The 21775-nt window shown below is 32.3% G+C and overlaps 1 protein-coding gene and 1 long non-coding RNA gene across 6 annotated transcripts; both read left to right on the top strand.

Moving 5' to 3' along the window:
* The first annotated feature begins 1694 nt into the window (after positions 1–1694).
* LOC132254485 (uncharacterized) lies at positions 1695–3747 on the top strand. Its single transcript, XR_009466767.1, has 2 exons — positions 1695–1814; positions 2747–3747. It is a non-coding gene; the product is annotated as an uncharacterized LOC132254485 (long non-coding RNA).
* Positions 3748–4722: 975 nt separating this feature from the next.
* LOC100253670 (ATP-dependent helicase rhp16) lies at positions 4723–19013 on the top strand. 5 transcript variants are annotated; one of them, XM_059740248.1, is made up of 16 exons: positions 4726–5209; positions 5306–5371; positions 6235–7220; positions 8130–8252; positions 8341–8414; positions 10028–10076; positions 11242–11355; positions 11469–11554; positions 13578–13647; positions 16016–16120; positions 16201–16443; positions 17372–17476; positions 17578–17724; positions 18254–18342; positions 18416–18496; positions 18589–19013. In XM_059740248.1, exons 1-16 carry the CDS (start codon positions 5173–5175, stop codon positions 18650–18652), a joined length of 2439 nt encoding a protein of 812 aa, XP_059596231.1. In that variant the 5' UTR covers positions 4726–5172; the 3' UTR covers positions 18653–19013. The 5 variants fall into 5 exon arrangements, with proteins under 5 accessions (XP_059596233.1, XP_059596231.1, XP_010655381.2 ...); XM_010657079.3 differs by having other exon boundaries at positions 4727–5209; positions 11218–11355; XM_059740250.1 differs by lacking the exon at positions 18589–19013 and having other exon boundaries at positions 4723–5209; positions 11218–11355; positions 18280–18342.
* The last annotated feature ends 2762 nt before the right edge of the window (positions 19014–21775 follow it).

Genomic DNA, 21775 nt, shown 5'->3' with positions numbered 1-21775 from the left:
TTCTAGTAACGAAACACTTTCAAGCATTAGAAAATGTCTATCCCTTCCAAAATCACTATCAAAACATATTTCCCACATGGGTTTAAAGGTTAAATCTTATTAGATTACATGTATGTTATAGTAATAAAGACGTAGAGCTTGAAACTAAGGCCCTGTTTGGTTGGGTCCTCTTCTATAGGTGTGTGTGCTTATTTGAGTCCTCCTTTACACATGGGATTGTATGGGTTCTTAGTTTTTTATAAACTTTTTGTTAGAAAATTTTCATTTGGTGTAAATTCCAACATTTAAAATGAATAAAATATGAAAAAGAAAACATTCCTTAGTTCATAATGTTTTATGTTAATATGATTTGAAAATCTTAGCATAACACCCTTGATCTTCATTCTCTTATTTTTTTTCCATGCACTCCTCAATAATGAGTATGGATAATGCTTATAAATGAATGTAAGTAGAGAGAGAGGCCACACACTTCTTTTATGTGTAAGTAAGTGCCTTATGGTTCTTCCCATCAATGATTGTATATTTATAAGATATATACTTTGAACTTTTCTATGAACTTGATTAGTGTTGTGTTTTTCAAAATGAATTTAAATTAATGTCACTAAAATACATGGATAGGAAATAATGAACCAAAGCTTTTAAGAAAAGAAAATTTAGTGTAGTTATTAATTAAGATCACTTTTGATTTTAATAGTCTCCCATTTGGCCTATAATGATGATATAAATTTTCTTTTATTAGATTCATTAAGTGACTACTTATAATCATAATCACTCTGAATTCTAAAGGTATAACTTGAACAAATAAACTGCTAATATGGATCATGATTGTCCTAATTATTCTTTCAATGTAATTTTAAATATGCATCACAATATTTTCATTTTTTCATCAAACAACCTTTATGAAGAATTTGGGCTAAAATAATTAAAGACCACTTTTGGTTCCGATATTCTCCTAGTTGGTTTCTAATGATGACTAAGTTTTCTTTTACATGATTTATTAAGTGGCTACCCATAATCACATCAAAATGTGCATATAATGGAATCAAGATAAAACAAAATCAATATAATCAAGGATGACTACCAAATAAGCCAAATTTTTTTGGTCAAATTTAGACATCTGAACATTTAAACTGAAAATTTTGTATTATTCAAAGGTGACTATAAATTAAGAACTTTGAGAAACTTGACTCAATCTAAAGAATGACTAGCTAGGCTATCAATTCAAAACTAAAAGCAATTGCAAGAACAAATTCATTTGTCGTAGTCAGATTTGGGTACTTCATGCTAGTTCAAAACTACCAAGGTATAATGGACTTAAGTTTGGCTTTTGACTCCCTTGCAAACTCATGAAAGTCTATGTCATTTGGTGCCCTATTGATTTAGGTAATTTTTGCTTCATTGAGCATGTTGTATGGTGTACCTTAATTTCGTGCAAATTTGTGGTTTTGCGCCCATCAAGGCACTTTAGACAATTCCAAAATGTTCAAAACCTTGAAGAACACTTTTAATCAACTTGAAGCAACCTAAAAGCGCTTAAGGCAACTTCATGTAGCTTCACATGCCTTTCGATCAACTTGAAGGTGCTTAAGGCAACTTCGCTTAGTTTCACATGCGTATTAAGAGTCCCATATCGAAAACTTATGAGAAATGGACCCACACCTCTACCTATAAATAGAGGTATCTATACTAACTTATCAATAGGAAGCTTGTATGATGACTTCCTAATTTTATCACACTGGCCTTTGTCAAGTGCTCTTTCATTTTTCATTTTGCTTTTGCCTAAGTTTGGTTGGAGTTATGAAGTGAGCGCTCAGGTATGTGGATGAATGTTAGGTTTTCTTTTCCTTAATGCAACCTCTTACATTGTATTTGTTGAAGATATATGTCCTTTAAAAAAAAAAAAATCAATTGCATATATTCTTAAAAGAAGAAGAAATGTTTTCGCTTGTAATTGATTTCATGTTCCTATTAGGCAAATGAGTAATTGATGATCACTTCCTTTACTATATATTTTGAAATAATATTTTAGTATGAATGAGATAATCTATGCTACAAAATTTTACCTAATTTAAGATTCTTTCTCATTGAGAGTATGTTAGTACACAACTAGGAAAGAGAAATTATCAATCATGCATACAAATGAACCATGATTTTGTTGACACGAAAAGGTTATGAAAAGAATAATGTTAAGGCATGCAAAAAAATTTGGAGGTGTTGATATTTTCTTTCTTCGCTTTGTATTGTTGTTCTTTTAATTTATTCCCTAATATTGATATCACTAAGCTCTTCATATATTTTTATTTTGATGTTTAACATTTTGGTATCCAATTTTTCATGGTTTGCCCTGCGGCGACGAGGTTCTTTAGGTATTGTTGAAGCAAATTATTGCAAGATATTATATAAAGAATGTCAATTATAATTCAAATGTGTAATCATCATGCAATGGTGATTCTTCTCATCCTCTGTTATAATTATTTAGCTAGTAAGAAGTTTTTTATTTGTCTCTTTTCATTTTCATTTAGATAAGTTTTTTATTTTTTTTCTCTATTGATATACAACAACTGTAAATTCCTTTTTTGCTGTCAAAGACAATCATCCCTTTTGCTCCATGAACACCACAAGTCCTAATTAGTTCGAGACTTCCCCACAAGTACTAACTTAGCTAGCGAACATTTTCTGTATGTTTAAATCTAATGCTGAATTTGATCTTGAGTTTGCCTCATATGATGTACTCTGTGGCTTGCAGATACTTTGAAGCAGCTGGCACCCCTGCGGTACAATAATGTTGATATATTTGTGTTTGTGACATAATTTTTATTGGTAAATTGCAAATCTCAGTCTACACTAATAAAAGAGCAAGTAAATCTTTAAGAAGATATTAGTGTAACGAACCTCTGATATCAATCTGCTTCTAATGTGATGATCTTCTGGAATGTCACTAGCTTGTCCTGTGGCTGTCTGGGATTATGATGAGCCACCCTGAATTGCTAGTTGTGTCCCTTTGCCAGAAAGAACTATGCGACATCCAACAAAGAACTGCTCCTTCTGCAGACCAAGAAATTCGGTAACTACTGCTACCATGTCCAGTGTTGAGACTAGATGGAACCCAGTCAACCTTCATTTGCTTCTATATATATATATATATTGGGCACCATACTAGACCCAGCCCACACATGGTAGTAGCAGGTAGCAGATTTTCTTAGTTTATGGGAGTAGTTCTTTGTCGGATATTGCATGATTCTCTCTGGCAAAGGAACACAACTCGCAGCTTAAGGCAGCTTGTCATAATCCTTGACATAGCCCTGCGACAAGCTTGTGATGTTCCAGAAGATGATCCTCAAATTAGAAGTAGATTGATATTTGAGGTTTGTTAGATTAATATCTTCTTTAAACTTTACTGATTTCTTTAGTTTGGCCTCAGATTTGCAGTTCAGTACTTGTCACAATTGTGTTATAACAAGCTCAAAGACAACCTTTTCAACTTTTTTACATCCTTCTTAGATTTGATAAATTGTCCCATCCATCATGTAAATTGAACCTTCAAGTTTAACTATTTGTATTGAGAACAAAACTAGCCATTTCAATGCATCATCTTTCTTGCATTCTGGCCTTAATTATGTTTTCAAGTACTAATAGTAGTAGATTATGAACAGAAGATATGTTGTAGTGAAAAAGTTCAATGATGGTCCATATTGTAAGATCTTCCTCATGAATTTAAAAGCTGGAGGTGTTGTTGTCAGTCTCCAAGTTGCATCAAATGTAAGCGATTTTTTCCCGTGTTCTCCAATTGTAAGATCCTAAAATACTTTCATTTCCTCTAAATCGTTTATCAAGTAATTCCTTTTCTTAAAGCATAATCGTACTTGCACATTTTAGAGTTGTGAAATTATGATTACAAACACAATGGAGGAGATAGGGATTTTGAAACTCCAAGAAAAGAAAGAAAAAAAGTTGGAAGGATTATAGAAAAAGGGTTGTAATATAGGTTTGTCAGACAAATTAAGTAAAAAGTTGTTTATTTGTAATGAAGTTTACAAAAATGAAATGAAAAGAAAAAAAATACACGATCATATCATTGAATGAAAGAAATGTATGACATGATTTATTTTTTAATATTTAATTATCAATTGCCTCTCCTTGATGAAACATAATCATCATAGTATAACATAAAGAATATATATCTTATGAAATATTAGAGAATAAAAAAAATGAAACTATTAAATAAGAAAAGGTGTCTTGTTTCTCTCTTCCTCGTATTTATATCTTAAATCATATGAACTTTTACTTTACTATGTGGACTTCATTATTTCTCACATCCTTTCTTACAAGGTAGAAGCTTCACATGGTGGCCTCTATTATTGCAAAATAACAAATTGTTTAGTACAAAATAATTAAATTAAGGTGAGATCAATATGTGTACATGGGGGCCTTAGATTGGTGATACCTTTTCAATATCATAAGTCTTGGAATTTTGAGATATTTACGCTCCATTTTGCATTTTAGAAATTTAATGGTGAAATTATTAAAAACATATAATATAACAATCACAACCCCACTCTCCACCCAATATTTCACACACAGATCCCATTTTGCTTATTTATTAGGTCTATACGTTCAAGAAAATATATTGATAATGTGTTATGAAAACCCTTCGTATATGACTTTTCACCATTCACTTCTCAAGTAATGTGGGATACGATAGTTCACCTCTATTGGGGTCCAGTGCCCTCGTTGACACACTTCCGATATTTTGTCATAGGTCCACTTTTTATCCAATGTTGTTTTAGTTCAAGACTGTAGTGGCGCATACATGACTTACCAACAGACACTGATTTTGTTTCTTTAGCATGCCTGCGCTCTAGAAAAAGGATAATTTGTTGTGAAACCCTTCTCTTTACGGTTCACTCCCCCGAGCCATATGAGACAATACAATAACACTCAAATCGGAAGTATTAATAGGCTAATAGCCTCACCTCTCACATCTTAACGCCTGGCACGTGCGAGGACTGACTCCGTGAATAAATAAAAAAGCCACAAACAATTTTCCCGCCCAAGGGAGCTCAAGACTCCAGAGTGCCACTCACCGACTTATGCCTTTTCAATCTCTGAAATTCTCAGCAAACTGCAACAAAACCCTAACTTTTCATTCCATCATTTTCGGTCTTTCCAAACATGGTTCGCAGGTCTAATCGCATCGCTGCCCTTCCACGTGAGTATCAGAAGTTTTGTTAATTGTGTTTCACCATTTTATCTTATGCTTCTACTCCCAATCTCCGACTCATTTTCTTTTCCCCTTATTGAAAAGCTAAGAGCTTTGCAGCCCTAGAAAGCTCTGAAGAAGAGGAGGAGGAGGACAGCGCTGGCGAGGAAGGTTTGTGTTTTGTGGGGTCCTTGTTTTCTTTGGTGATTTGGTATGTTTGGTTGGTAAGAAAATGCAGGAAAAGAAAATAATTGAGAGTTTGAGTTTTAGGTTTATGTTATTTGGCACCAGAAAGAATGAAAAACTTAAAATTGTACTATTATTTGGATTTTATTGTGTTGGAGTTTCATTTTTCATGAGAATCAAGATTCGTTTTCTTTTATTTTCTTTCTTCAAATTTCTGAGCAACCAAACTGGGGATTGGTACCTTTAAACTGGAGAATTCTGTAATAGGAAGTTTCTTTGTCTTCTTTGCTTTCTGAGAAATAAGGTAGTTGTTCTGTCCAGTCATGAAAATTTGACCTTATGGCTCTTGTTCCTTTTGTTATATGGAATGAAAATGTCAAATCTTCCATGCCAATTAGCTGAACTAGGCAAATTTGGATGAACATTTTCCCTTATTCTCCCTTTGCCTCAGCAATTGTAGTTGCTGAATTTGAGAAAGTTTAACTTCACTTCAGGTAGCAATAAAATGTGATGTGTTTGTGTAAATGTATGTGTCTACATATATATATATATATATATATAGAAAACCTAATCCGAAGAGTATCTACTCAGCATTCATTTTTGGTAAAATTGAAGAAAAGCTAAGAAAATGAAGCTTTGAGTTTATGGCCCAAATTGAATGGTTGTATTTGGATCAAGGGACTTGAGTGCTTTGTTTTTAGCATTTGTTGAGACAGAAAACTTTAGCCCTAGATTCAGGTGGTCATTCTATAGAATTTTTTTATTGCTTGTGTTTGTGAATTCTCAAATTAGAGAAATTTTTTAACCTAATTTTGGTATTGTTTCTTTACAAATACTTGATGAACCAGAAAGGGAGAAAGATGATGAAGGGAGACTTCAAGATGTTTTTGATGATGATAAGGAAGATGCATCAGAGCATAGACCAAAGAGAGGGCGAAAAAAGCAACAGAGCAAACCGAAACTACAGTGGAAAGTTTTGGAAGAAGATTATGAGACATTTCTAGATTTTTTTGAAATAAAAAACCATCTTATTGATTTCGAAGATGAAGTGATTTTGGAAACTACTGAGGCACCCCCACTTTTTCTTGTACCTCTTTTGAGCCACCAAAAGGAATGGCTGACTTGGGCTTTAGAGCAGGAGGAGTCACCTTTTAGAGGAGGGCTTCTTGCAGATGAGATGGGAATGGGGAAAACAATCCAAGTCATTGCACTGGTTCTTGCAAAAAAGCCAATCCATAGAATTGACGCTAGACCATCTAAAGCATTACCTTCATCCAGTTCACAGTCAGCAGAATTGCCAGAAACTAGATGCACACTCATTATTTGTCCTCCAGTTTGTCTGTCGCATTGGGAGAAGGAGATTGGTCGTTGTACACCTCAAGGGAGCACCAAAGTGTTGGTCTATCACGGGGATGACAGAAACAAGGTGGTTCATGACTTATCGAGTTATGATTTTGTTCTGACAACTTATCAGACTATGTTTACAAAATACAAGACCTCTTACATGGCAAGGTGTGAATTGTGTGGGAAGTGGAGGTTTCCCGAAGATCTTGCTTCACACAACACATTTTATTGTAAAGGAAGGAGAGTTGGAACTGATGAGAGAGAGTCTGAGGAGAAACTGAAATCTTCCAAAATGGAAGCAAGATGTGCAAGTTCAGAAGATAATACAAGTGATTCTGATGGTAGTAGAGGGAAGAGTTCTTGCACTAAAAAAAAGAAGAATCCTAAGCAGAAAAAGAAGGCAGACACTTCATCTTTCAAGTCAAGTCCATCAATCACTACGGAATTCTCTTTGCACTCAATTAAGTGGCAACGGATTATTCTGGATGAGGTATATTTGCATCAATCTACTAAAATCATACTGAAGTATCTTATGTGTGAAAAGGTTCAATCAGAATTTTTTGATAAATTTAGGCATGGTAGATATGTGTGCATTCATGTCTGTATTGTATGCATATGTATATGTATATGTATATAGGCATGTACTGAGATTGATAATCACATATGCCAAGGCCTCAATGGTGTCTAGAGGCCTTCTCAAGTGATTTCATGTTACTAGTTAGGAGTTCAACCAGCTGAGGTGAGTAGTATATAATCATGTTTCAATAAAATCTATCTATGTATGGGATGCCCCTGATCTGCCACAGTTTGTTTTGTTTTTAGGGCCATTTCACATGTTGGGCCTTGAGTTTGATGTGAATTGACCATAATGCCCCTGAACTTGGTGTTTGGGTTGTTAGATGATGTGTTTATGTGTATGTATATGTGTATATAGGTTTGAAAGATGCATGTACTAGAATTGACATACAAAAGTAAGCTAAGGGCTCAATTTTATTTAGAGGCCTTGTCATGTGACCTCAGGTTACCAGTTGGGAATTCAACTCACTGTGGTTTGTAGGATGCAAACATGTTTCAATAAAATTTGTCACGACTCTATGATTTGACAAGTAATTTTTTCGGTTTCTAGTACTTTATCCTTCAATTTCCTACTATTCCTTCCAAGAGGAAGATGACAGTGGGCTGATAAATAAGTGCAATTTAGTATTTCTTTTGATGGGCTATGGGTCTGCCACATAGCTGGAATCTATTTAGGCCAAATGTATGTCATTGACTTTTGAAGAAGTCATAAATTAGATAGAAGTTTTGGTTCACTTGAACAAAAATGGTAAATTTTTTGTGAAAAGTTTCAACATAATGTGCCTATGAAATTATTTACAACAGTTTTTGTGCTTTGATGTAGGCTCACTCCATAAGAAACAAAAATTGTTATACTACAAGAGCAATTTTTTCTTTGAAGTCTTCATACAAATGGGCTTTAAGCGGCACTCCAGTTCAGAATAATTTCCAAGATCTTTACTCACTGGTTAGTGTACTCCAAATCACCATTAGGTTAGCATGGTATAGGTTTTAGATTTGGAGATAAGTTTGATACTTTTTTTTTGTGTATGCAGATCCGCTTCCTGCAAATTTTTCCTTATGCATACTACTTTTGTCGTTCTTGTGACTGGAAATCAGTTAGTATCATGTATGTATTGAATAATTTTTACATGCACTTATTCAAGAATGTATTTTTATTTCTACAACTGGAGTGTGATGTATGTTTGTTATTAATTGACTTCTCAGTGTCCTTATTTGGAAATACCATGACCTATGAATTTTGGATCGAAATAGCTTCCAGAAAAAACTATATTGGTACTAGGTCAATGCCACTTTTAAATGTATATAGATTTTGTTATATTGTCCCTATTCTCATATTAAAGCTTGCTGGCATATTATTAGTATTAGTCACCAAAAACAAATAAATGCACGTGTGAGAAAAACCTTATTGTAGACATAAATTGATAATAAAAATTGGTAAGATGTATAATGAACAATTATTATCTTTGAGAAAAAGAGAAAATCTTGCATAGATTTCTCCTTAAGAAAAAAAGTTCTTTTAGTGACAATTTATTATCTAACAAACAATTCTAGAAGATCTACAATTCAAAAAATTAGCATCGGGATGTCTTTGTTGTTATTGGAGAATAGTTTTATAATCCTCTTCCTAAAATTTCAGTGTATGTAAAAAAATTTGTCAAAATTTATAATTTGTGTTAAAAAGTCAGCTTATATGATTAATCGAATTTTTACTATAAAGAATTTACTTTAAGATTAAAGAAAAAAAAGCAAATTCAAGTTCATGTAAGAATTTGTAAAAGGAAGACAAAGGCAAATGATAGAAAGGAGGAATCAGGGAATGAACAACCTTCTAATCTACATAAAAACAATTATTACTTAAAAAAAAAACACTTCAAGTGTGGAACAACATTTTTTGATACCAAGGAAGAGTAATTTAAAGATTGGATGATTTTTCTTAGAGGAGTATTGGGAAGTTGTGGTGTTGTAAATGATTACTATTTGAAAAAGTTGTGTTTTTCTTTAAAAATATATTTTAAGATGATATGATTTTTTGTTTTATAATATTTTTAAGAAAATCGAATTTGAGATAAACAACAATTTGGCTGTTTTATCTACATAATAATAGATAGATTAGCATAGATTATTCCAAAAGCTAATAGGGTATGCACATTTATTGCAACATGGACATTGATTGTCTTTCTTTTCAAAGCATTATAATGATTTGTCACGTGTGTTTTTTCTTCCAAGGCTCTAATATTTCTTGGTTGTGTTACTTGTTGATATTGCCTTGGTGTTGGAATGCATGTGAGGCAATAGACATGTCCTCTTTAGATGTATGATGATATTAAGAATGGACAAAGAAATTTTTATTTTTTTTTATATTTGACACCCACTTAGGTGGATGTATGTTTTCTATAGAAATGTGTTGTTATTGAATGGACAATATAAAGTTTAGGGAGATCTCTTAGCACTTTAAGATGTGAGAGGTGAGACTCTATTAATCCTTTGGTTTGAGTGTTGACACCCTCAAGTTCCTTTTCTTTTCTACTTTTTCATGAGAAAATTTCGCTATTTAAGTGTATTCTAAGTGTGCTAGCTAGGCATCACACTAGTTAATATATCGAAGTTGATTTTTTCTATTAAGTATCATAAAGAAATCATTATCTTTTCCTTGTTTTTACAATTTGTATATGCGATTTTATTTTCACTTCACATTTGACTTATGCTCTACACTTGTAGGCCCGAACATCGTTGTGCTCATAACTATTGCTTTTCCTGGTGGAAAAAGGTAGTTTTACATTATCAATCATATTGTTTCTTGAATCCTAACCTCAATGATTGGATCTTGGTGCAAAGGATTTTAAACTCCATTTGGATTATTGAACGTAATGGGAAAAGGAAAAAGCAATATGATGGAAGCTCCAATTCTCTTGTTTGTATTGTCACAAAAAACATGAAAGAAAATGAAATATAATGAGAATTATTGAAAACCCTATGCATTTAAAATTCTTTATTCTCTAAAATAGGAATAGTATTGGAAAAACAACCTAGTAAAAAAGTTAATATGTTCAAATTGATATTTTCTTTTTTTTTTTCCTTTTTTTTTTCTTTCTTTCTCTTTTTCCTCCTTGTTTTCTTCCTTCCTATACTTCCTTAATAGTTTCCATGATTCAAATGTAGCCTTAGTAAAAATCCTGAATATGAGAATATACTCTAGATCTAAAATTCTATCAAATTTGAGGGTCTCAATTAAAACAATTTCATGTGATTTTATTTATGAAAGATAGGGGAAAAGCCAGATATTGATGTGTAGGATAATGTTATGCATCTAGCTGCAAAAATCCTGCAAACTATGTTTGATAATACCCCTCTTTATCATTAAGGAAGCCTAATTTTAGTAAGGACATGTCCTTTTTTCTTTTTCATGTTAGGAATTTCGATTGGAATTTCAAAAAAGTAAAATCAATGAATAATGCGAAAAAGTAGGAAGAGCTAGAGTTCATTTATAAAACAAGAAGTTTGAAGAAATTATGATACTCAACATGAGAACTAATGTGTTATCATAGGATCAACAAAATGGTTTTCTTACTTTCTAAAAATTTTCAATTTTGAATCATTTTTGAGTTTTAAATTGGTAACATACTTGAAAGATAAATTGGACATATTTAATAAAAAATTTCTTTGTATCCTCTTTGTGTGCTTTTGGTTCCAATGCAACAGTTCTTTTGTTTGGTGATAGAGAAATCTATGAATAGCATGTTTCTTAATTTTGGAAATTTCTTTTTGTTCTAAAGTAACTTCTTTGGAGTGTCATAATGGATCTTAAAACTTATGATACTCGAATTTTGTTTTCACTCAACTGTCAACAGGATTTAAAATTCAATTCATTTATTGAACCTTGGTTATATCTATTAATTGTTCTTTGTTAGTATGTTGGTAAACCAATGAGACAGGAAGGTGATGCAAAAAGAAGAGCCAAGACTTTGGTAACCCAAAAGATTCTGAAAAGTATAATGTTAAGGCGCACTAAAGAAAGTAGAAAAGAACTTTGCCTTCCAACTAAAATTGTGGGTGTAGCTTTTCTAACTACTTTTTCATAAATAATATCCTTGAGCTATTTTTTTTTTCCTTTTTTTGTCTTTTTTTTTTTTTGATTTTCTTGTTTCCTTATTTTTTATAGGTTAGAGTGAGACGATGTGCATTAGATATTAGAGAAGAAGAGTATTATAAGACACTATATGAAAAATATCGATCATATTTTAACAGGTGTGTCATCCTTCCACAACCAAGTTCTATACCATATCTCTTTTTTCCTTTTTTTCTTTAGTGTTTAGCTATAAAATCAATTTGTTATTAACTTCTTTCGATATGATTCTTTCTTCTCCCAAGCCCTAAGACTTGGCTAAAGGAAGGTTCTAGGTTTCACTTCATGTGCTAGTACACGGATACATACATAAACACATATATACACATATGGGCATGAATGTATAGAATGTTTCCCTTTTTCGATTAACCTAACATTTTTTTTTTTTTGACCAAAATTTACAAATATGACATCATATATATTAGTTAACTATGTTGTAGATTTCATACCCTTTCTCTAGCCTTTTGGCTCTTAATGAATTATCTTTACCTATCAAAAAAAAAAAATGTTGTAGATTTCATACATTTTAGCATGTGTTTATTTGCCCTGGTGCAATTTTCCATTCCTTTTAATTGGTTATTGAAGAAAGGAAAAGCCATTGAGAACATAGAATATAAGGATTTACTCTAATCCCCGTTCTCGCCTCTTTCTCTTATATGTTAGTTTGAATGATTAATTCTCTAATTTTTGGCTCTTAGTACATGGAAGACTAGTTTTTACTTTAGCCCTTGCCACCCGCCTTTAGATTACTACTTCATTCTATTAGCCTACTTTAAATTTGAGTATTGTTATAGACTTTTTTGGGTGTATCCCACTAACCCCCAACAATTTACCTATCAAAAAAAAAAAAAAAAAGAAGGTTTTTTTGGAGTAAATTCTTTCTTTGAATTTATTTAGAAGCTAAAGATGAAACTAAAGTCATGATTTTAAAAGGGGAATTTTTTCACATAAGCCATAAAGAGGACTTTCATGGAAAGCAATAATGGCTTTGCTTTCCAAAAAGGGCTTTCACGAGAAGAAATATTTTCAGTATTGCCTAAACAAACATAGGAGCTCTTGTTAGGCTTATTTAAGAGTCTTTGACAATGCCTATTTTTGTTATTTCTATGCCTATGCAATGTTCAGTTGTATTTAGTGACTGATATTTGCATTGAACTATAATGTGGAAAAGGTAGGTTTGATGTATTGGAACCCTTTTTGGCTCAAGTGGTAAAGGGATGAGAGGGTTTGTGGGAAGTTCCAGGTTCAAGTCCCAATGGGGACAAAAATTTACCTATATATATATAAAAAATGTATTGGAACCTTTTTATGCATGACACCATCAAGACAAACATGACATGTGTTTAGGCCTTGCATTTAAGGCAAATAGCATCAAATTTACATTGACTATGCATTACAACCAATAAATATGAACATATTTGTCCTTGTACGCAGCATCTAAGGTTTCTAGCATAAAAATAACAATTCTATGGGCTTGATGCATAGATTGACTTGATTTTTGCATGAGAGCACCATGTAGGGTAAAGTCACCTTAACAAATTAGTGGGGCTTCAACATGCACCACATACTTGAGAGCAAGAGTAAGGCCTTGGTGTGAATGTAGGTGGTTAAGTCCATCTAATCCTCAAATTCTTAGACATTAATTTTGAAAGTATCCATTTTTTTCCTATAATTTAGAGTATGATGATGTGTTAAATGTATCCTTAGAAGTACATCATTCATTCTGACATATCCATGTGATGAGAAAATGCAGTAGAAAATTATTTTATGGAAATTAAGGTGGATTGGGACTAAATCAACTGCTTTCTTATTCAAAAATACCTACATGGATTGGTTGTCCATATGATGTATCCACCACATATAAGCAAACTTGTCAATGTTAAGGCATATTCTACCTTTCCTCCATAATTAGTACTTTTAACATTTACCTTAGGAATTTTCTTAACCATAACTACACAAGTCAAATCTTGATATGGAGTTGGTATTCCTTGTGGCTTCACATACTCTGTATGTTAAGAATTAAATCTTAGCTTGTCTTTAATGCTACTAAAGTTCACTTCATTTCCTTTTCTTTTCTTATTTGTATAATTGTTATGCTGAAGTTGATTGAGGACATGCTTTATTGCTGTGCTTTGTGGCATGCAGATATGTTACGGCTGAACACTCATGGATAGATTGCGCTTGCATAATTAGACTTTTGACACAGTTGCAGAAGGTGAAGCATGAATATGCTTTTCTTGCATTGTTTTGATATAGAATTTCCTCTCTATATCAGTCCATTTAGATCTTGGAAATAAGTTAATTTGCCATTATCTGACCATGTTCACCAGAGCTCTCCTAGAAACATCAAGAGATATCTTGCCACCTCTACCATAAATCCTGCGTTAGTTGATTTTTCTTAATATTCATCTCTACTAGTTCAATTGTTCATTTCTGTAACTTCTGCGATGTTGAGAACATGTTAGCTTTGGAAATGCACACTGCGTTGTCTCTTCAAGTTCCTTAGTATTATCTTCCACCAGGTTCAGTTTGCCTCTTCAAGAAACATCAATGAGTTCAAAATTGCCTATAGTGTTGCCTAAGCCATCATTTATATTCAGTCTAACCCTCAAGTGCCTAAATTAGCACATAGGTGGCAGATTTTAGTTAGTGATTATATGAATGAAAGCTTTAGTCTCTCGGGTATTTGCTCAAGTAAAAAATCGAATAACTCTTAGAACCGAATGGAAAGAGAGGATTCATGCAATTAACCCCAATTGGGATGTGTGACTTTTTTGGGTTATGTTCATAAACAACAATATAATTTTTTTTATGACAAATACAGTTAAAATTAAATAAAATGATGAAATGGTAAATTTGAAAAGTATTGGGAACTTAAGATTTGAAGAGAGAAGGAACAAAGAAGCAAAGTTACATGGATGATACGGGAAGGCATTGTTGGACACCTTTTGAAGAAGTATAAGAAGTGGCTAGCACTGTGAGAGAGCTGGAGGTAGTTAAAGCCTTTGATTTGTATCAAGGCTTCTATTTGGAGTGCAAGGATTTGATGAGGGTCTTGTAAGAGTTCCATGAGGGATGCCTTTTTGAGAAGAGCATTACTATTGTGTTTGCCTTGTTGGTTCTAGAAAGGATGACACAAGTGGATAATGGAGATAATGAACTTATTAGCTTGTTTAGAAGTGATCATAAAAGGAACAAGTCTTTAAATTAGATGATTGAATATCATGGTCGGATAATCAAGCCAAAATGCATGTTTTGGAGAAAGCAATTATTTCCTGCTATAAGGAAGAACTATTTGGGTTCTACAATTGAGTAGGTAGATAAGGAGTTTTGTGCAAGTTAGATAGTGCAAAAGGCATGTAAATAGGTGGTTATGTGAGTTAGGAATTAAATAGGGTTTATAGAGAGATTTGAGATATGGATTATAGCTTTGTATTTTGTTAGTTTTTTTTTCATACTCATCAATAGAAGTTTAATAGGCCTTTTTGGACAATTTTTTTGCGGTTTGAGACAAAGGGGACCTGTTTTCCCCTTTTTTAGTTGTTTTGGTTATATAGGTATTGGATTTGCTTTTTTATGGGCTTTGAATGGCGTTTTGAGTAGGGCCTACAGACATTACATGTGGAAGGAGGGGCAGAGGATGGACTTGGGTGAGGTGTTGTGTATGGAGGCTGTTTGATAATTTATGATGGAGGGAAAGGAATTGTCTGCCATTCACAACACTAATATCTTTTAAGAGTGAACAAATTAGTTTATTTGAAGCTTAATCACTTTCGAGCGTCTTTTATTTTGTGTTTCAGCTTAAACTCTTCAGTTGTTTCTGATCCTTTGGTGGTGAATTTTGAAATGAAATTTTGTTTGTCAAATGAGGGAGATTGACTCTTATTAAAGCAACATGATCAACTTGCCTATTTATTGTCTCTCTCTTCACTATTCCTGCCTACTTATGGGTTAATCCTTGAACATAAGCAAAAGAAGGATAGGAGGATTTGAGTTTCTGTTAAGGATTTGATCTCACCTAACTAATCCACAGGAGCTTGAAAACTCTTCAGAACTTGAAAATTTACAGCTATGTTCATTACTTTATTTATTTATTTTTCGTTTCCTGTGAAGTAAAAGAGAAAATGCAAATATTTTGAAGAACTCCACTGTATACTGCACTTATTGTTCTGGAACCTGCACCCCTGCTTGGAATCAGTCACCAATGCACTTTAAATTGTGAAAACTTGCATGTTTCCTGAATTATTTTTTTAATTTTTATTTTCCCATGACATGGACATTCATAAATAGTGGACTTTCAAAGAACTCCATTGTGGTTGTATGCAAACAATGAACTTGCTCCAAGCCTACTTGAGGTCAGTGACCATTCTAGTTTCTATAGCATGAGAATTTAGTGGCTCCTTAACTATTATCCAGGACATTACAATAGGGATTTTTAAGTACCAATCCAAAAGGCCAACTTTTGATAAAGTTTGAGTTAATTTCTTTAGGCCTTTTAATGGAAACATGTAGTTTTACACTTTCAATGCCAACCAATGAAAAAAATTTTTACCAATGCATTTGACTAATTTGTAACTCCACAGGCACTCAATCACCCATATCTTGTGATTTATTCTAAATATATGATTGGTTTGGCTACTGCTGATCAAGTCTGTGGCATTTGTCATGAGGCCTTAGAAGATAAAGTGGTGAGTTACCATTCTTGTAGTCTCTTACATAGCACCATCCAGTGTCAAAGAAGGATTTTCTGTTTTCCTTTCTATTTCAGGTTGCATCTTGCAAGCATGTCTTTTGTAAGACTTGCCTGCAGTCTCTTGCTCCAGCCTTTGGAGTAGCTTTATGTCCTGCATGCCCAACACCATTTTCTGTTAAATCAGCAATGAAGAAGAATGATTCCACATTGAAGAACTATGCTGGTTCTGGAACAACCTTTAAGGACTTTAAATCCTCAAGTATCTTAAACAGAATTGCTCTCAATGAGTTTCAGACAAGCACAAAAATTGAAGCTTTGGTATGCCTGATCTACAATAATCTCTTTCCTGTCCTTGATTTAAGAATGAACAATTGTCAATGGGAGAATTTGCAAATTCATTTTTAGTTGATCTGGTTCACTCATTATAATTTAATGTGAAATATAACAATAGTGTTTGCCACTAAAGCATGTAAACGAGTGTGTGTGTATATAAGGGATCACAAAGACTAAAGAGCATAAGCAATCAAACTCCACAATCCAAGTTCCTAGAGTCATGACAAAATATTGCCATTTAACACGATATATGTTTGTCTACAAAATGTAGGATACCACATAAATAATAAACCATATCTTCAATGATTTAGATCTATGGATAGCTAATGTGTTCACTAGGATCCAATATTAATCTTAAATGGAATTTACAGAAATTTCAAATCCCTCATCCAAAAAGAACCTAAACCATGAACAGGAAGACTAAGAATAAGGCTTGAATCCTAACTTGCAAGTGATTCAATTAAATAATCTAGCAAATGATGGAAGTACTGTATTTTAGATACATTTAAATTCTTTTTCCTAAATGACCCTCTCATTAGAAAATGTTTATCGACGTGACATTATGTTGGTTGAAAAATACACTACTCAAATCAAACTATGGTTTTCTAGGATTACCTATGGCTTCATTCCAATGTAATACATGAATGAACACATGGTACATATATACATATATTCTATGCACAATTATATCATATGTCTGGGATTATTAAAACCAATGTTCTAATTGAGTATGCTCCATATCAAAATTATTGAAGTTATCTTTTATTCTTCATCCTGACTATGACAGATTGGTTGTCTCCATTTCTCTTTTGCTCCATGTATCTTAACTATTTCCTAGATTTTTTATATTTTGTTTATTGTTTTATTCCTTTATTTATTTTCAACTTAATTGTTTAACTTTTATGGTTCAAAGAGGGAAGAAATCAGATTCATGGTAGAAACAGATGGTTCTGCAAAAGCTCTTGTTTTTAGCCAGTTCGTTTCTTTCTTGGATTTAATTGATTACTCCTTGCAGAAGGTAGACTACGACATGCAGATTTCAATTTTTTATTTTATTTTATTTTTTCTTTTTAAACATGGCAAGGTTATAACCATTTACATATATTGATCCCTTTGCAGTCTCAAATAAATTGTGTTAAGCTGGTGGGGGATGTTGCTGCAAGAAATGCATTGGTATCAAGGTTCTTTAATGACTCAGATTGCAGAATCTTACTCACTACTTCAGAAGCTGGAGGTCTTTCCCTGAATCTCTCTGTTGCATCATATGTGAGTGAATCTTTTCTTTTGTTTGGTTTACTATGAGAAATCAGACGGAATTTGGAATTACCTTGTTTTGTTTGCTATTGGAAACAGGAAGAAAAAAGAAGAAGATATATTAAAAACTTGTAAATTTTCAAGTTTTCCATTCTCTATGTAAAATATGAATGGATTTGAAGAAGTTTGATAACAAATTTATTGAGTTTAAACTTATTTTTTATTTTCCATTCTTTTTTATTTCTTTCCCTTGCACTTTCACACAAAGTATCCCTGATCCAAGCAATGCTTAGCTGCCTTGATATGAGGATGGAAAAATATTCTATCTTGCATACAAATTACAATCAATGAAATGTAAAAACGAATAGCATAGAGACCACCTGTGCATCTTTTTATATATATTGTCAGTTGCCTTGTGAATAGCAATGGCAACAAACTAGTCCTATCTATCGGGAAGTTGGAAAATAACAAGTGCTTTGGTTGCTTCCTTTAGGTTCTAAGTATGTTACCTTTTCAAATTTACTCTTGTAATGGTCCCTAGGTTTTCTTGATGGAACCCTTCTTTAGCTCTGCTGTGGAGTTGCAGGCTTGTGATGGAGTTTACCGAATCGGTCAGCACAAGGCAGTAAGGTACTACTAATTTTTCATCCACAGATCCTATCTTCTCACCAAATCATCTAACAAGAAACATTTCAACTTTTAGAATTGTGAAGTTTGTAACTGAGAACACAATAGAAGAGAGGATTCTGGAGCTGCAAGCAAAGAAAAATCAAAATTCACAGAGGTAAACGAGTATAAGTTCACCTGGATACATATATATATATGATGAGACCCTATCTGCCATACTAATTGATTACTTGTTTATTTATTTTATAGTTCTGATTTACCAAATCTTGAGGAAGAACTAACAGTTAAGGACTTCAACATCTTCTTCATGTAAGCCATAGGTATAATTGCCAAACTGACATATTTGGCTGGTGGTTATTATGAGAAACCAAAAAAGTGGCAAAGTGAAACAAAATGAAGTGGATTCTGCGTATGGATAATGAGAGAGGAAGTTCAGTGGTGTTCAGCATCTCAGCTAATCCTGTCTATTGTGGAGGTTGGTGGGATATTGGACCTTGTTCTAGGTGTTGTAGCATATTATTTGTAAATGTCAATAGTATCTGTTTCTTCTGGCAATGAACCTCTTTAAGAGCACCCTTGTATCAAGTGGCAAAAGTAAGCTTCTTTGTAATCGTTTCTTGTATACTTTGCAAAAGGAAAAAGAGAGAATGCTTGAAAGAGGAGCAATATGAGCATGTATGGGCTTGATTTGTTTGTCCAAAAGTTCCTATTATTGGGTGATTGCTTAAAAGCTGCTTATATTTTGGTTTTGATGAAAAACAATGTTGAGTGTGAGTTTCATTTATTGATGATTTTATTGTTTAAGATCGAAACCCCATTATCTTATGAGTATAATTATCAGAAGTCATATAGATTTTACTCAGTGTTGTTGAACCCAAGCTGACTAATTTTGAGAAAGGTAACATCTCTTTTGTATAGATTGTGTGAAAAAACTATTTATTTTTGTAAGAGATTACTCATTTATTTACTCGAAGAATCTTTATCCAATATTCATATCATCATATTGACATGTCATTTTTATTATTTTATTTAGGTTTGCATGTAGAGAGGATATTTATAAATTATATATTTCTTATTCACATATGTTGATAGACTTTGGTGTGGAAGAATTTTTATAAAAATTGTAAAAAAAACATTTATGAGTGATTGGAGTTAAAATATGTGCTTTAATGACACATATTCGATATAATTTGTGCACCAAAGGACACTCAAATCACCCAATTTGACTTAAATCGATACTAAGATCCTAACTATGAGTTTAACTTGTATTTTTTAAGATTTATCTAAGGTTCAAGGGAAGAAAATGGTGCAAGTTGAATCATATTAGATTTTGAAATATTAAGAAAGTGTCAAGTGAGGAAATAAGTGAGTCAAGACTTATGGACCATGAGGAAAGGCAAGACGGGGATATCATGAATTTGGAAGATGAGAAATGACTATTATGGAGTAAGAAAGAAGGCAAGAAAATATGGGAAACGAGGCATGAAGTAAGATTCAGTTGCATAGAAATTTAGAACTCAATATCTAGTGGTAACATATACTCTAATTTTGAGGACAAATTTGGAGCACTTCTTGGAGTCCATTTTAGACATACCATATATCGTTTCGAAGCTCGATATGTCAGGAGTTCAATGATTCAAATAGTGTACAAATTAGAGTTGAAATAAAGAAGTTATGACCATTTGAAGACAATTGTGCAAAGTTGAAGGACTATTTTGAAATTCAACTTATGAATTTGAAATCCAACGAAATGACCTCAATTTTGAATTCACCTACTACCACTTTGATGTTTCACCTCCTCTACCTTAGGAATTGCATCTAGGGCACTTCAACTGCCCTAAGTGGACCCCACACAATTAGAAATCAATATTTTATTATTTTTTAATCATTTTTAGGTAATTATTTTGTAATAAGTGACCAATGAGAGTGTACCACATGTTAGGTAATTAATGATATTATATAAACTCTCTTAGTTCTAGAGTTTAGATATTTTGGATATTTTTCGAGAGAGTTTGACATTGTAAGTGGAAAAAGACAAGAATTTCGGTTTGTTTTCTTTTCTTCTTTATCAAATATATTGTTTTTAGTTTCTTTTTATTTGAATTATGGATTTTTACCCTATTATGGATTGTAAATGTGACATCACCCTTATGAGAGGCTAAGAAACCAACTTGGAGCTTGAAGCATGAAAACTTAAGGGCTAGGAAACCTATAGGGACAATGGGTAAATTATTATAACAATGAGATTAATTATTAGTTGGGTGACAATTTATTAATTTATTTATCCTATCCTTGTGAGTTAGTTTAGGGAATAATACAATAAGGTTATTACCTGATACTAGTGATTTTTGGTGACTCTTAATCATTAGTTATCATTGTCTTCTCTATCGTTATTTATCCTAAACCAAAGTTATAACAAGTAGGAAGGGTTAAAAATCCAAATCTTAAACTAGTAATTAATCTCATTCATTTTATGGTTTTAAGAATCTGTTTTAAAAAAGAAAAATTAGGCTTCAGATGCAATTTTGAGTTATAGAATTCAAGTTGATCATAAGCGGTCAAGGATCCCAAAACCCTAAAATCATATTTCTTAAAAGACCCTTGTTTTCTTTAATTTCTATACCTTAAGTTGGATTATGGAAAACCCTAAACTTGAATCAATCGAATTTAAAATCATTATTCATTTTTCTATTAATTTAATTTCTTTTACTTAGTTTCACATTATTTACATATCGTTTTCCATTTTAGGATTCAAACAAAAGCAATTCATTTACCTTAGTATTGACAAATCCCATAAGTCAGTCATTGAAAACAATATCTAGAATACTACAAAAGTCGTAGCAATTTTTTCTCTGATCTTTCTTGGCCAAAGCTACTACATATTAGGCTTAAGTATTTTGGTACAACAGAGAAGTTCGGTCAATGAGCTACATTTTTCTTATTCACATAGTTAATAGGCTTTGGTGGGGGAAGAATCTATATAAAAAGCTATTCATTTTATATTTACAATGTTATGCATTATCACACCGTTCAACTACTTTCTAGTAATGTCTTAAAAATTATTTTTGTAAATTATTATTTTAACATTCATTAACATATCATTTAGGCTATGTTTGGTTCTTAGAAAGTTTGAAGGAAAATACAAGGGAAAGAAAATAAGAAGAAAATTAGAAAGAAATAAAAAGTTAAGGAAAATAAAAAATAGATTTAAAATCAATAAATTATTTTTATGTACTACTTCCAACTTTTTTCACTTATTTAACTATTTTATATAAAGATTAAATAATTTTAAAATATATAAATTTCTTAATAATTTTAATTATATTTCTCTTCCTTTCATATTTTCCATAATAAAACAAAATTTGAAAAAATTATATTCATTCATTTTTTTTTCTTTCTTTAATACTTTCCGGTAACCAAACATAGCCTTAATGTT

The sequence above is a fragment of the Vitis vinifera genome, chromosome 10 (assembly GCF_030704535.1).
Source record: "Vitis vinifera cultivar Pinot Noir 40024 chromosome 10, ASM3070453v1".
NCBI classification, from domain to species: domain Eukaryota; kingdom Viridiplantae; phylum Streptophyta; class Magnoliopsida; order Vitales; family Vitaceae; genus Vitis; species Vitis vinifera.
Note: the sequence above shows the minus strand (reverse complement) of the source record. Positions and strands in the feature narration are given on the sequence as shown.